The sequence below is a fragment of the Scardinius erythrophthalmus genome, assembly GCF_964197995.2.
Source record: "Scardinius erythrophthalmus genome assembly, chromosome: 4".
NCBI lineage: Eukaryota > Metazoa > Chordata > Actinopteri > Cypriniformes > Leuciscidae > Scardinius > Scardinius erythrophthalmus.
Window position 1 is genome coordinate 26901774 of NC_138224.1, and position 17136 is coordinate 26918909.

The window sequence follows — 17136 nt, forward strand, 5'->3', positions numbered from 1 at the left end:
GTGTGAGGAGGACTTTTATTATGGTGTGGCGACATGATGTCATAAGGCTGCTCCGCGCTCCTGCGTCTGTGATTCGGCTGAAAAAAGGTTTGTGTTAAAATCAGTTCAACCCGTTCAGACACATATATAGATAACTGCGAAATAAGTTAATTATGAATGAAAGTAACATTAGTAATATATTATATCTAATAACATTAATGAACGTTCTTTTTTTGTGAGTAAAGCACATCCAGACATGAGTAACAGAAAAGGTGCGTCTCATTTCGCTCTTTGCATGTAAATCAGTTTATCATTAACACGCTGTTTGGTCGCTGTCAAGAAATTATATAGAAACTGGCTTTTTGAAACCAATTCAGATTCAATTGAGTCAAATGCTTCTCAAAATGATTGACAGTTTGTGAATGTTCGAATCACAGCACGCTGATGTCAACTGCGTTATAACAGTGTAAATGCAACAAGAACAACAACACAAACGTGTGTAATGACAGCTTCTACAAATCAACTGCCAATGTTTTCAAGACGGTGTAACTATAAATGTCTTACATGTTGTATACAAATCAATACAAACCACATGTAAATCATAAATGAAATATGAATTATTATTGTTTAATAATCTGTGTTCTTTTATTAATTTGTAGTGCTATTTTTTATTTTTTTTTTGGCTTTATGTCATTTAAGGCTATACCCTCTGACTGTCTCTTTTACCAGTACACTGACTACTGAACTAGGGAGCTGATTGAGATGCACCCAAAGATTTTGCTTGGATTAATTTTTCTTTCTGTTAATTATTCTCATCTTGAACATGACAGAGTGTCAAAACAAACAGAAAAACTCCCGGTGAAGCGTCTAAGATCCATGTGACACACTGTTATAAAGATGGCGTTTATTAAAGAAGAGAGTGAAGACATGGAGATTGAAGAAACATTCAGAGTGAAACAAGAAGATACTGAAGAACAAACAGGTTGGTTTCATTCTTTTCATTCAATTCTTTCTTCAGTCATTCTGCGTAATGTACCTCTTTATCTCTATTCATAGATGCAACTTGTCACAAATTAAATTAGTATAAAACAACAAAGAAATAGCCAAAACAAAACAGTTATTTTGGTAACATCAAGCCATCAACATTAACCCAATAACTACTTCTGAATTAAAAACATTGAAAATCGTTGATTTCTATGACTAAATTATGCAACAGTTTCTAAAAAAATACATTTATGTAGCAAAAAATGCAAACCCTGAAATGTGAGTGATCAGCTTAAGTGTGGTCTTAAGCACTATTGTTGTCTATATATATATATATATAGACTGTATATATACAGTGTACTGTGCAAAAGTCTTAGGCATGTTAATATCCCCCACCCCCCAAAAAAATGGTTTTAAGTCAGTTATTTATATCTTTTGCTGTAGTGTGTCTGCAGGAAATATTAGTTTACATTTCCAAACTTTCTTTTTGCCATTAATTGTAATAATCCAGTGAGATTTGTGTATGCGCAAAGAGTCTGACAACAGCCGGTATGATCTGATCTCACCATCAACGAGTCCGTCTGTGATTACATGAAGAAACAGAAAAAAACTGAGACAGACTAAATTCAGAAGAACTATGGCAACGTCTCCGAGATGCTTGAAGAAACCTTGTCTCATATTCGTGTGATGCACATGGAAGCTAACAATTTTCAATATTCAAAATTCCTCACAAAAACTGTTCAGCAAAACTGAACATAGTTTCAAGGACACTATTTTTCTAATATTTTATATGTGAATAATGACAGACTTAAGATCTCTCTGTAAATTTTGTGTTAAAATTAATGTTTAACCAATTCTCTTGGGTCCAGACTGTGGGTTATAGCCAGGGACGGACTGGGGCTAAAAAACAGCCCTGGACTTTCTCCCAAATAGGCCCATCATCCGGCCATTCGCCCCTAGCCGTGCGCGACAGACACTAGCCAGGATGTCCTGATACCATGCCACAATACTGTAGCCTATCAGACAACATATTAACAGCAAGTAACATCTCAAAACCAATGATGATAATTGGGGTTGTGTTTATTAATGAAGCCTCAGCCTTCACATAAAAACAAAAAATGTACAATGCCATAAAATACAAATAATGAAATGTCACTGCAGGCTAACAGAAACCCCAAATTACATAAACTTGTAATTATAAAACATATAGTTACTATATACCAGGGTCCAACCTTTTTGTGTGCGTGGGCTACCTCAAGGGATAAAATAATCTAGAAGGGATTTTTGTTTGTTATACTCAAATATTTATTATACATATAACATGGTGGTGCTTTTTTACTTTTCACCATCATATGCGAAATAATAAAATATCTTGATATTCTGGTTCAGACTTACAATCGTTTAAAAAAATCAACAATTCCTGAAAAATTATAAAAATATTTATAGATTTTTTTTATTTCCTATAAACCTATTGTATGTGTTATCAAAAACAGTAGGCCAAACATTTAGTATAAATATAAATGCAAAAATAAATAAATAAACTGCCATAACTTCTTAACAAAAACATTAGCCTACTGCATTACATTTAATACATATAATAGCCTACATGACTATAACAGCATTTTTAATATGAATATATACAGGCACATTTCTGCCAAAAAAGTTTGTTTTACTACAGTTTTACTACAGTTAATTCATAAGTTGTGGAGTGAAATGTCTTCTAACTGGTTTGTTCTTGGAACAATGTTTCGCCTGTTTTTTGCGTCAATATGTTGAGAATATTATATCAGCGCTGTTTCATCTGGCTTTTAACAAGCTTAAATCACATAGTCATCTGTGGGTTTATAATAGAGATAGAGAATTCTGCGCTGAATTTAAATGCTTCTCAGTGGATCGCGCAGCTCTGTGTAATAATGTTCGCGTGATCAGCTTTTTCCGCGATCGCTGTTTTTTGGGCCGAGCTGATAATGGTCCGCGCTGCTCAGATCAAACACGTTTTGTTCCGCTTTTTGAGCGTTTGCCATTTGATGTTTCTCATACGCAACGCAAATGACAGCATATAATCAATGAGAGTTGGGTAATTTTGTAGAGGCAGTGGATTTGGGTAGTTGACAAATGGCCAAGAAAAAGTACTTTTTTTGGAAAACATAACTTTTTAAGAAAAAATACATATATTTATGTAGTATGAAAACTGCAGTTTCAGAAAATAGTAGTGGTCACTCATTTTGTCAATGACTTCACATTTTTTTCACGTTTTCACTCAACAGTACTGTAAATGTGTCCTATGGTGTGACATTTAAAAAGTACTAAGAAATTATATTAAATAACATAAAAAAATACTTGACAGAATTGTTCACATTATTAAAACATTATTTTCTTAAAGTGATATTTATTTTACATGAAAGTACTAATTAGAATCATTTTCACCATGGATAGATGAACCTGATAAACTTTTCCCTACGAATGTCAATAAAACTTTTTCGCCAACCTTACAAAACTGTTTGAAATTGTACCTATTTAAGAGGAGATATTATTGTAACTCCTCTAATGCCAAACTTGACTCTTTTTTTTTAAGATATTTTAAAATAAGTACATTTTTCTGTTGTTTTATGTTTGTTACACCATAGGACAAAACGTCACACTAAAGGACAAAGATAGTCATTGCATAAAAAAAGTCAGAATATATAGTGTCTATTGTAACAATAATAAAGGAGGACATTTGTTTTTTTGTTGAAACTTTATATATTCGTTTTAAAAGCTTCTTAAGGAGGTCTTGTCCTATTGTGTGACATCTGTGTCCTATGGTGTGATAGGCCAAAGTGTCACACCAAAGGACATTTCCTGTGACATTTCATGTCACACCAAAGGACATTTGAGCTTTTGTGGCAATTGGTATGATACATTTGCATAATATTACATAGTCCTGCTGTTAAAAATACAAATTTATAAATAAAAAATACATAAAAAAAAAATAATTTAGGGGTGTCACACTAAAGGACAAAAAAACTTAACAACTTCAGTGGTCTGAAAACATAGTTAAATATTTGAACAATTCTGAGAGAAATACTTGTCATGTGCACTGCTCATGGGCTTCATAGGGGTCTTCAGTCACATGACCTTGAATGGGGTTTTTCAACTAAATTTAGTTGTCCATGATATTGCCCAACTTAATATCAGGTTATTGCATAACACCAAAGGACATTTTTTTTCTGTGACAAACTTTATGAAATGTACACTTTTAGAAATGTATGTATAGGAAAAGTGATGGCCACTTAGTGAAATAGACACTTGCACAATTATGCCAGGAGTGTTCATTAAGATGTTTAAACATTATTTTCCTTATTTATAAAAGTTAATATTTATGAAATAATGTTGTCTACAGTCACACCATAGGACGATTTTGAGATTTGGCTCAAAGTTGTAAAAAAAAATAAAAAATAACTCGGGTATTAAAACAACAAATTCATGTAAAACAAGAAAATGTTTAACCATTTATAGCATTCTAAATGATGACAATGTGAAATAAATTATTTTTTATCTTCTGTGACGGTGAAAAAGCCACGTCACGTCAACTACCCATTTACAGATTTACAGTATTAGTGCTCCTGCTGTTGGCTGTTCATATTGCTTTATTAAGACGGTTGGACGCAAGTTCTGGACTTTTCCAGAACACAGATTGTCAGTCCGTCCCTGGTTATAGCCCTGCACTCGGCTGTTTTCTTAATCCCGCTCGCTAGGGCTTGATTTTCAATTTCAATTTTGGCTTCAAGATAATCTTGATAATCGACAAAATGATTATTGTGCTGCTGCCGCATTTCACCCAGTGCACCATTCTTTCCTTTACAGCTGTGCGCTTTCGTTCATTCCTGAGTCAAACATAACATCCAAATCAAGCCGAATAAGTGATTGTTGTATAATACAGTCTTATGTTGCTAAACTGTGGGATGTGTTTGATATTAAACAGTGTTATTAAAAGCGCATTAAAGGGTTAGTTCATCCAAAAATTATCTCATAATTTACTCACCCTCAAGTAAAAAAAAAAACATGGTAAACATGTATTGAATCGCGCTAAAATTTATGTCGATAACGATGATAAGCTCTGGCCATTTTTACTCAATATGGATTAATCTAACAGCCAATCACACAGCAGAAATAAATGTGACAACAGCCAGTCAGCGTACAGCTTTTAGCTTGCACGGCAATGTACGTGCCCATTTCCAACTGCAAAGAAAGCTCAACCCGAGGAAGAAAAATGTGGAAGTGGCGATGAAAGTAAAAGTGAAACTGACCTCGAGTTATCATCAAAAGATGACGAAATTCTCGATTAAAAAAAGCACAAATTCAGTTATATACTCATTTGAACCGCACACACGGTTCAAAGCTCAAATGGCAGCGCGAGCTTACTAGAGCACATGTGTTGACTCTGATCGTTCTTGATCATGCAAGCACTAAACAGCGTTGTGAGATCCAGAGAAGTGCTTCAATTCAGCAAGAACACAAATGTCTGTGATTTAAACTAGTTTAAAGCCAGGTGAAACAGCGCTGACAAACAAGAGAAACACTGTGTGCAAGATACAGTCACATAAGCTTTTCAAGGCTAGTGTAGGAACACTATGAAGGTAATATGATGTCATAAAGAATCGCATGCTCAGGGTAAGATTTGTGAAAGTGTACATAAGATTGCAAGCGTAAATTAAATTCGCATGCGCAAAAGAAGATTTGTAAAGGTGTAAATCGCCTTTCAGGTGTAAGAAATTTTTTTTGCAGCATTTTACTGTTATTCTTAAGTGTAATTCGTGTATTGTGAAACTGCAGCTTCGTGCTAATGCAAAATAAATAGGATCTGTATTCTTCTGAGCATTTTTCCACGTTTTTTTTCGCACAAATACGGCTAAAAAAGCACTGCAAGCCTGTGAACAGCAATTTGCAACCGAAAACAAGAGAGTCAAGAACTGCAAAACAGATTAATTGCGTAAAATCTAACTTTGTGTAAAAAATAAGCTGTTGAAAATGTCTAAATGGCTTGTTGTGTGCATGGGGCAAAAAAGTTCCCGAAATAACTCGATTTGTACAGTTGCGTCTTTCTTTTACCTGCGCTTCCAGTTTTGGCACGATTCTCTCACTCATTGAGTTCTGCAAGCGCGAAGAGGAGGGCGGGTCGACCTTCTTCATGTAGCCAGTCAAATAGAGCATCACAGTCCCGCCCACAGCCCGAGAGAGCTTAGGTGCCAGAAGTAAATTTCCCATTCATTTCTCCCATTGACGTTTTGGAAAAATCCGTATCTAAAGAGTTTTAGAGCATGTCTGAGGATTACCAGCTACGGCTGAACTCATAAGCATACAACATATCATTTCGAGTGAAAAAAAGAAGAGAAAATCCCCAAAAAAGTCAAAGGTACAACACTGTGTACATATTTTCATTTCCGAGTGAAGGAACTACTCATCCCATAAACCACCGAGTCTCACTGAAGTCGACTGAAGCCACAACTGCGAAAGAGCCTTTTGAGCGACTTCTAAATCAGACGACGGCCACGCGAACTTTTTCCTCCAGTGAATTTTATATAGTGAATGTGCAGTTAATAGCAGTTCTTTCAGTAGTAATTGTGTAAATAATAGTGATGTATTGTGTATTGAATTTTATATGACAAATGCCTCAACAATTTCCCACTTGTGGTCCATGCTCATTTTATTCATGAAGTTATAGTTCATCCTTAATTTAAATAACATTTAATGTATTTTCTTAATATCCACAACAAGTGAAAATTAAAAAGTGATGGTCAGCAAACCAGAAAGTGCACCACGCCACCGGTCTGATGCATGGACCGGTGCATGGTCTGCTCTTGGACCACTATCATATTCAGTTTATTAACTTGCCATGAATTATTACACAAATGTTCAGTAAATGCATGAAGAGGTATGCCTAGGCTAAATATTGTTTTGACAGTGGCATCATAAAATGCTTGATATGACTCATACCATATGAAGGCTATCAGTAGCCTAGCTAAAGTGAACAATAATGCTAACTAACGTTACCAACCTCCCTGCAAAACTCACCACAACTTTGTAGGTCTTGTCCCTCATGCTGGCCCTTACAAAACCCACAAGCTGACCCTCAGACACGCTACACTCAACTACATGACCTGATTTGAAGTGGTTTTCACCCCTTTGAACACTTTTGTTTTCCTCTTTGAAAAAAGCCATCATGGCAGCCAAGGAGATCATGATTGCACTGATAAGTCTACCGTGCAAAAACGCAACACAGGTTTTTTTTATTTTTTTTTTTTATTAATGATCTTCAGTCTTCACGGACCTTCGCGGGGTTTAACCAGACAGTTACACGAGTTCCACCAATCAGATGCATCACTGTGGGATTGTTCAGGATTGCGGGTAATGAAGTACTTATCCAAGACATCGCGAATAAAAGGTATTTATCTCAAAACAAGGTTAGTGCCCCATGAACTTTTGCCGTTTATATGAGCATATACAATCGCTTAGTACAGCTTAGTCTACCATGTATGGTTACGTTTTTATGGCTTATACCCCAACTGTCAATGGAGAAATTGTATTGAATTCTTACTTCCGGCACCGGCTGTGGGCGGGACTGTGACGCTCTATGAGCTTCTCACTAGCTCTCGATTTACTCTTATCTGATTGGTTCAATAAACATGCAAGCATCGTTATTCTTCATTTGGTTCTGAAAGTTCTCGTTGCCGAAATGGTACTTTTAATGCACATACGTGTTAAATAAATAATAATAAACAAATAAATCATGATTGCTTAATAAGCTATGCACCATTAAGGCTGACTGACATTCATACTGAATTTCAAGCTGGTGTTAATATTATTGGATTTAAATGTTATATATTATTATAATCTGTTACACCACTGAGCTGATGTTAAACTTTACAATCAAAACATTTAATACCCGTTCTTTAAGTAATAATACCATTCTGATGCAGTGTTTTTCACATCATGTCTCTGTTCATGATATTTAACACTCAATTATATATTTTGTAATTGTCTTGGTCGCACTGTCAATATTGATTCTGATTAGTGATTACTTTCATTTGACTGATCAACCTATTATATGTAGCTACGTTATTATACGTTTATCTCTGTAAAGCTGCTTTGAAACAATCTACATTGTTAAAGGTGCTATATAAATGAAGATGACTAGCTAGTATGAATAACAAAATTTTAGTAATTAGTATGAGTAACTTATTTTAGTAAAATAATAATAATTCTGGAATCCTCCCGATCAGTAGACAGGTGAAATTATGCATGCAGTAGTGCAGATACAAGGCCTACATTCAGCAGCATTAAGATTACACACTGATATGGCCTGATGAGCAGGATACATGCACTAAATACACAGAAATCTTTCTTAACACATCAGCTCGAAATTCAGTATGGACTCATATAGGCAGCCTAATGGTGCACAGCCTATTAAGCAATCATGATTTATTTGTTTATTTATGTAGCATGTAGGCCTATGTGTACATTAAAAGTACCATTTCATAAACGAAAACGATGCTGAGCCAAATGAAGATAAAGATGTGTTCTGGTGACTGGTGTGTTTATTGAACCAATCAGATAAGAGTAAATCGAGAGCTAGCGAGAAGCTCATTTGATTGGCTACATGAAGGTCGACCCGCCCTCCTCTTCGCGCTTGCAAAACTCAATGAGTGAGAGAATCGTGACAAAACTGGAAGCGCATGTAAAAGAAAGATGCAACTGTACAAATCGGGTTATTTCGGGACCTTTTTTGCCCCATGCACACAACAAGCCATTTAGACATTTGCAACAGCTTATTTTTTACACAAAGTTTGATTTTACGCAATTAATCTGTTTTTCAGTTCCTGACTCTGTTGTTTTCGGTTGCAAATTGCTGTTTACAGGCCTGCAGTGCTTTTGGCTGTATTTGTGCGGAAAAAAAAACGTGACAAAAGTGTAAGCGCGGAAAAATGGAAGTCAGAAGAATACAGATCCTATTTATTTTGCGTTAGCACGAAGCTGCAGTTTCACAATACAAGCATTACACTTACGAATAACAGTAAAATGCTGCAGATATTTTTTTCTTACACTTGAAAGGCGATTTACACCTTTACAAATCTTCTCTTGCGCATGCAAATTTAATTTACGCTTGCAATCTTATGTACACTTTCACAAATCTTACCCTGCGCATGCGATTTTTAATGACATCATATTACCTTCATAGAACACTAACTGCACCATGATATTGTGGCAGAAACATGGGATATTCGTTTATAATTGTATTATTGTGTATATGATGTATTAAATTATTTAAAAGAGGAGCCTAATGGAATATAATTACAGTATTTTTGTGATTTAAGCTATAGCATTTGTGCATTTATACAAAATGTAGCCTATTTAGTAAAATGTACATTTTACCATGGTAGTGAGGTGCTATATGCATGGTTTTAATTGCGATCAAAATGAATGCTACTATAGAAGACCAATGGTTAAATTTGATAAAACTCAAACAGTCAGAATATCTCAATTTTACCATATAAAAATTAGGTTGTTACAATTTTTACAAATGTTGCTGTTTTTGTTCATTTACATCTGCATTATAACTCAAGCTACTACTACTGTCAGCTCACTTTCAAATGTGCATTTCTAAGAGACAACATGTAATTTTATTAATATTGCAGCCTGCACTGCAAACTGTGATGAAAGCAACACAAACCTTTCATGACTTTAAACAATATCAGCCGTTAGAGCATGCAGAAACTAACAAATAATTTTTTCTATTGATATTAATTTTGTTAAGGAAAAATGACTGGAAAAGTGTAAAGAATTCAAAAACGTGGAGTGTTTGTTATTTTCTGACAATATAGAGTAGTTTAAACCCACAATTAATGGTCTGTTTTCACTTAGGAGCAGAAATCTGCCTTTAAATTTGAAAGAAATCTCTTATCGTGATCATTTTTTTTGCCCATATCGCCCAGCCCTACCTCATCATCTATTAATATTTCTTGGGGGATTCCACAAGGGTCGATTATTGGTCCAACTCCAAAAAAAAAAAAGAACAAAATTTTTTTTTATTGTATTTGTTGCCTCTTGGGGTAATTTTTAAGAAACATGGAGTAGGTTATAATTTTTATGCTGATGACCTTAAATAGTATCTTTCCATCGAGTATGGTGACTATTCATTTGTCTCCCGTTTGACAAGTGTTTGACTTAACTCAAAAGGGTGATTTGGCAAATAACTTTCTTTAACTCAATGAGGTTAAAACTGAACTTATCCTCTTTGGAAAAAAGTTCAGTTTTTCTGTATAAAAAAAATTAAATATTTATTTTACTTTTTTTTTTTATTTACTTTGTCAATGCATGCTCTGAGATTGTTGGTTTTATGCTTTTGTTTATGCTCTTATGTAGAGCAATTTGTATGGTTTTGAAAGCTATATGACATTAAATTTAGTTGAGTCCTGAGGATCCTAATTAGTTGATTCAAGTGTGTTTTATTAGGGTTAGAGCTTAACTTTACAGGAAGGCAGATCTCCAGGAACAGAATTGGGCTTAACTAAACATTCAGCGGTGCATTTCCCAAAAGCATCGTTAACAACAATGGTCACATCTTCCATGGTTATTAACGTAATTTAACAATTTGCCATTTGCTGAAACTATATTTTCCAATGAACATTAGCAAACAGCATTGCAAACTTGTGTGGTTGGAAATCCAGATGTCCATCTGTGGTTAGAAGTATAGTTTCTTGTTAGTGTTACATGTGGACTAGATCATGCTCTTAGGCACAATAACAACAACACAAGCTAACATTCAGTGCAATATATATTTAATTTAATTTAAATATGTATGAATTTCAATCAATATGTTTTGGCATGTCAACAACCAGTGCCAAAAACCAGTGCATAAATGCATATGACTTAAGAGGGAACCCCATCAAATAAATGAAGTGCTTTATCTTTTAAGGAATGCTTACTTTGACCCGGGAGAACGGATCAGAGATGTCGCCTCAACCCAGAATTGCCAGATTTGTGCCAGTTATATATCAATGATTTTGAATATTTGTTGCAAGTTACAAATGCAATTCTTTACAGTTTATTTGAGTAACAACATCATTCCACCTGCAAGGAACAGAGAACGAAAATGTTCTGGAAAGTGATTTTGTGCCTCTGTGATGGTACCAAGAGCCATCGCTCATTTACAGATCGCATGCTTGTGGTAGGGATGTAGACTCGTAGGAGTGAGTGGAAGTAGGAGGGTGCTGAGCCTGTATTAGATCTGTAAGCAAGCGTCAATGCCTTGAACTTGAAACATGCAGCAAGTAGTAGCCATGCAGAGAGAAAAAAGAGAGGTGTGATGTGGGCTCTTTTGGGCTCGTTGAAGACAAAAATTGAGGTTTGATTGCACATGATGGAAGTCCAAACAGAAGAGCATTGCAGTAATCAAGCCTAGAAATGACCAGGGCCTGGACAAGAAGTTGTGTTGCATGCTCAGTTAGGAAAGTCCTGATCTTCCTGATGTTGTGTAGTTTAAGATTACTCCAAGATTTCTGACTGACCTTGATGGGAAGTCGTGCTGTAGAGATGGATTGGCAGGGAGGACGAGAAACTCAGTCTTTGCCAGGTTGAGCTGCAGGTGATGTTCTTTCATCCATGCCGAGATGTCCGCCAGACAGCTTGAGATCCGTGCAACTACTGTGGGATCATCTGGTTGAAATGAAAGGTAGAGCTATGTGTCATCAGCATAGCAATGGTAGGAGAAACCATGTGCCTGTATGATGGGTCCCAGTGATGTAGTGTAAATGGAGAAGAGGAGGGGAACTGAGACCCCTGGATCCAAGGCTATCCCGGATCCCGAGATCCAAGAACTGAACCCTGGGGAACCCCTGTGATCAGTTGATGAGCTTTGGATACCTCCTTCCATATGGAAGTCAATGGACCCATCAACTGTTTGGTTACCGACATTCTTCAAAATAACTTCTTATGTGTCTTGCAGAAGGAATAAATTCATACTGGTTTGAAACAACTTGAGGGTGAGTAAATGATGACAGGATTTTTATTTTGAAGTGAACTGTTCATTTAACACAATTGTAATAAAGTAATGAATTAAAAAATAAATAAAGAAATGGGTCATAAACAAATTAGTAATATACATTTCAAATAATTATAGTTAATAAAATAATAAACAAACAATCCTACACCCCCGTAACTAATTTGCAGCATGGATTGATACAGCAGAACAAAAGTAATGTTGTTAGCCTGTCTTTTATTGGAACGGACCTCCACTGAAACGGACGGTGCCAAACCTCCTCTTTTCTCATGTAGGTAACTTAAACTCAAAATAAACAAATGTTAACAAAATATACCATTAAAAACTTAACCATTAAAAAAGTGTGCACCCAAACTAGTCACTTGTGGTATGAAATAAAAACAAATTGGAAATAAAACTGAAAACGAACCAAATCTGTGTCTGTCATCATTATGAAATCTATAGCATGTACTGCAAAAATCATTTAACCATGAAATGCTAAAAGATAACCAGAATAATGTGTAAACAAACAAAAGAGAAGGATGTATGTGGGTGTTGTTTAGTTACCGTCTTACTGTGTGGCCCCATCGCTGGCCATCACAGAATGGGATCTAGAGGGTATGTGGTAGGATGACTGGAGAGAAGAAGTTTAGATACATCTGCCTCAGTGAGGGGAGAGAAGGAGAGAAGATTTCTGGCTGTGGTTGCTTGATCTGAGTTTCTGTGCGTCTGGAGCTGAGAACTGACTGCTGTAGTAGTTTTGTCCATGAAGAAACTAGCAAAATTATCAGCAGTTAAAGGTGGTGGAGGGGAACAGAGGAGACAGTTTGCATGTGTTTGAAACATTAGCCGCATTTCCATTACCTTTTAAATTGTGCAAATTGAAATTGAAAATGCACCCAATGGAAAACCGTCAATTGCGCAAAAACTCCCATTTATCGCAAAAAAGTTTTTATGCTCACAGGTGTTTTTTCTGGCAATTCGCAAATTTTCGCAAAATTGCAATGTAAACAGTTTTTGCGCATTTACAGGTCAGTTTACGTAGATGGCGCGTATGTTTTGGACAGAAGACAGAGTTCTTTATTAAATTCATAAAAGACAAAAGAATTACAGGAATACTGGATTCTAAACCTCAAAGACATGCCACAATCAAGAGCTTGAAGCAGATAGGAGGGAGAAACACCTCATATGTGCCACTCACAAGTATAAGGGGCTTTCCTCACCATTAATGCTTGGATAACACGCCTACGTCTCCTTCAATTAGAAATAATGACTAGTGAGGTGGCTGGGATATAAACCTACCAACATCCATTGCCATGATTTTTGGAATGACTGATCGCGAGAAAAAATAAATAAAACGTTTTAGTCGCATAACATCGGTTAATGGAAATGCTGTCATTTTGCTATATTTTTTATAGACATTTAGAAAAAAAATCCCAAAAGTTGTGCACAAATCTGTAATGGAAACGCGCCTACTGTTGATCTTGTTTTGGAAATATGAAGATTTTGCAGCATGAAGACTTCAACTGAAAAGGATGGGAGCAGAGACTGATACATACTCAGGTCAGATGGGTCTTTTGGTTAGTGCTGCTGCCCTGAGTTTGGTCCGGTGTTGACGCAGAACATCAGATAACCAGGGGAAAGAGGGAGTAGCACACACTGGCCTGGAAGAGAGAGGACAGATGTTGTTTTTACAAGAAGTTAAAGTGGAACATAAAGTGTCCGTTGTGGTATTCACATCCAGAGATGAGAATTGTGTGGGTGAAGGAAGAGAGGCTGACAACAGAGGAAAGACGGGAGGGAGAAACTGAGCGCAGTATTTGGGACGTGTCCTAAAGAAAGCAAAGAATTAACAGTATTGACAAGAGATTCTGAGAATACAGGTAACACCTTTTTCAGTTGTTTAGTGGGTTTAGAATTCATAGGTTAGGTTTTACATGTCTAAAGGTTTTCATGTCTTTGTGCCATTAAACTGGTGTTAACTTGTTTTTGTTTCTTTTCACCCTAGACCTGATGGTGCTAAAAGAGGAGAGTCAAGAACTGAATGCAAACAGTATGAGAAAAAAAGATCAGTATGAAAAAAGCCATGATTTCATGACTGAAGAGAAATCTTTTACGTACTCACTGACTCATAAAACAGAAACTAGAAACCTCCAGATGAGAGTTGACACTGGAGAGAGCCCTTTGACCTGCCAACAGTTTGGAAAGAGTTTCAGTCTAAAAGAAAGCCTTAAAGTCCATTTGGAAATCCACACTGGAGAGAAACAGTTCATATGCCCTCAGTGTGGAAAGAGATTTACACAGAAAAAAACCCTTATTGTCCACATGAGAACTCACACTGGAGAGAAGCCTTTCACCTGCAAACTATGTGGGAAGTGTTTCACAGTAAAAGGAACTCTTAAGACTCACATGAGAATTCACACTGGAGAGAAGCCGTTCGTTTGTGAGCAGTGTGGAAAGAGTTTCAGATATAAAGAAAGCCTTAATCATCACATGAGGATTCATTCAGGAGAGAACTGTTTTGTATGTCATCAGTGTGAAAGGAGTTTCACAGACAGGAATCATCTTAATGATCATGCAAAAATTCACATTGCAGAGAAGCATTACATGTGTCATCACTGTGGAAAGAGTTTCAAACACAGAAAAACACTTGAGAATCACATGATAATTTACAATAGAGAGAAGCATCAAATATGTCATCACTGTGGAAAGAGTTTCGAACACAGAGCACACCTTGAGAATCACATGAGAATTCACACTGGAGAGAAGCCTTTCACCTGCCCTCAGTGTGGAAAGAGCTGCACGACGAAAGGAAATCTTAAGATTCACATGAGAGTTCACACTGGAGAGAAGCCTTACAATTGTCTTCAGTGTGAGAAAAGTTTCACATATCACACAGACCTGAAACGGCATTTGCAAACTCATTCTGAAAAGAAATTGCCGTCTTCTAGCCTAGAAATCTAGACGCACCCTAGCGACAGCAAATTTTATTTTGCAGCCAGTGTCTAGCAACTCTCCATTGGCTTGCGAGCTGGAAAAACCAAACTCTAGACAGGCCAATCACATTGTGTATAGAGTCGGTGGGCGGGCTTAACATGATGACGGCAGAGTTGTGACGGTTCGTTGTGAATTGCCTGCTACTTGAAAACAAAGAAGAGCTGCTGCTGCTGGCAAACAGCGGTCTTTCGAAACGGCTTTGGCCGCGACTCTGGAAGACTTGGAGTTGAGCATTTCTTTGAGAAAAGAACAAAGAATGGCACTGAAGTCATTCGTAAAAAAGGAAGATGTGTTCGGAGTTTTGCCAACCGGATACGGCAAAAGTTTAATCTATCAACTAGTGCCGCTGGTGTGAAAATGCTCTGTTTGGTAGTAGCACTATCCTATTGCATGCAGAGGGAATTTGAAAGACAACCGTTTATCTCACCCCTCGGATTGAGCCCTGCCAATGGTGTGTTCCCAGACCCAACATCTTGATGTGGGTCTGGCTTGTCAGGCTAGCCGTCTTCCTCAGTGTGACTAGGTTTGGAAAAATTAGCAATTTCAACAATCATCTGTGCATTCACTCTTGAAAAACAATTCAGTTGTGATCAGTCTAATAAAAACATCACACTTGCACATACATATGAAAAGTCTTGTAAATGTGAGACCCTGTTTGTGTTCTTTGTTAAAGAGTATGGCAATAGAAAGTGTGAATCTATTTAAAATAAAGGTTACTTTAACTCTGCAGCTGAATGTGGGTTTTATCTGATTGTCCACCTTCATGACAACTTATTGTATTATTACTTTTTATTTATATCCTTCACCTCTTTATTATTCTTTCCTTTGAGGCTTTTTATTTTTGCATTTTTATTCCAGTGGCCACACCTGACCATCTTCTTTGCTATAGTTTCAAATATTAAGCGGTTTAGGTAGACAGCCTTTAATTTAGACCAGGGGTGGGGAACGTTGGTCCTGGAGGGCCACTCTCCTGTAGAGTTTAGTTCCAACCCTAATCAAACACACCTGAACAAGCTAATCAATGTCTTCAGGATCACTAGGCCACATCCACACAAAGCCATAGCTTTCTCTATCCGATGTTTTTCCCCTCAATCTAAAAAAAAGATTCCCTCGTTCTCGTCGTCTCAAGAAATATCTGCGTACACACGAAACTACTGAAACCGAATCAAAACGGTGTAGTATACATGCTTTTATACCAGTGTGTGGCACTGTAATTCTGCCACAGAGATACACTAAAAACGGAGAAGACGACTTGGAGCGTGCGCATATACCTTGCTGTATACAATAATAGTAGGCTCAGTAGCTTCTGCTTTTCTTTTTCTTTTTTTACCAAGAACTTTGAACCATTGAACAATATGAACAACCATAAATGGCCTGGTACAAAATAGGGACAAGTCACGATTTTCGAGTATTCGATTAGTTAGCGGACGCATAAAGCTTGCCACAAAGAACCGGCAAAGTAATCATTATGATGTATCAAATGTAGCAAGGAGACATTTTAAATGTTTATTAATAAATTAGTGTTTTCTGTGTTAGTCTCGGCTGCAAAGATGTTGACGATGCTGACTCGCCATCTCAGTAGTTGAACGCGCCTATAGAGATAAATGCACATTTCATACGGATTACATATGAGAGTTGTCTGTTTCTTTTCGTTTTGAAATGTTTTGTTTAAAAGTAGACATTTCAAGCTTTCTATATATGTATTTCTGAGTTTCGGTTCATTTATGAGATGAGCTCCAGTTCATGAGCAATGCAAGTCGCGCCGGCGCCTCCATGTCCTGATTATATTGTCTGCTATATTTGCTTCTTATTAATTAAATCCAAGCAATTGATTGATGAAACATTGATTACAATTAAGATACAATTCATACAAAATGGAAGTCACTTTAAAGAAAGGTTTTATACAAAACAAAACTTAAAGGGTACATAACATGCACAGTTTCACCTAATCTCATGTTAATCTTGAGTACCTATAGAGTAGTAGTGCATCTTTAATATCTCCAAAAATTGTTTAGTTTTATTATATTTATAAAAGAAAAATACAGCTTTCCGATTCTCTCCGGAAAAAGCCGAGGTCCTGGAGGCGGAGCTATAGAGTCAAGCGGTAGTGCTTGATTTCCAGCAAAAGACAGAAATCTGATCCAGTTGTACTTACATGA

The 17136-nt window shown here is 36.5% G+C and overlaps 1 protein-coding gene across 4 annotated transcripts; it reads left to right on the forward strand.

Annotated features, from left to right (window-relative positions):
• The first annotated feature begins 35 nt into the window (after window positions 1-35).
• On the forward strand, window positions 36-15823 carry LOC308689524 (uncharacterized protein). 4 transcript variants are annotated; one of them, XM_081363271.1, is made up of 4 exons: window positions 36-87; window positions 225-251; window positions 810-961; window positions 13989-15823. In XM_081363271.1, the coding sequence occupies exons 3-4, from the start codon at window positions 877-879 to the stop codon at window positions 14942-14944; spliced, it is 1041 nt and encodes a 346-aa protein (XP_081219397.1). In that variant the 5' UTR covers window positions 36-87; window positions 225-251; window positions 810-876; the 3' UTR covers window positions 14945-15823. The 4 variants fall into 4 exon arrangements, with proteins under 4 accessions (XP_081219397.1, XP_081219396.1, XP_081219398.1 ...); XM_081363272.1 differs by lacking the exon at window positions 36-87 and adding an exon at window positions 7263-7387 and having other exon boundaries at window positions 125-251; XM_081363270.1 differs by lacking the exon at window positions 36-87 and having other exon boundaries at window positions 92-251.
• Window positions 15824-17136: the final 1313 nt, after the last annotated feature.

Coding starts and splice junctions, on each gene's coding strand:
- LOC308689524 (XM_081363269.1), top strand. CDS start 7,252: ATGATCTTCAGTCTTCACGGACCTTCGCGGGGTTTAACCAGACAGTTA. Junction 7,388..13,988: donor CAAGACATCGCGAATAAAAG/GTATTTATCTCA, acceptor TTTTCACCCTAG/ACCTGATGGTGCTAAAAGAG.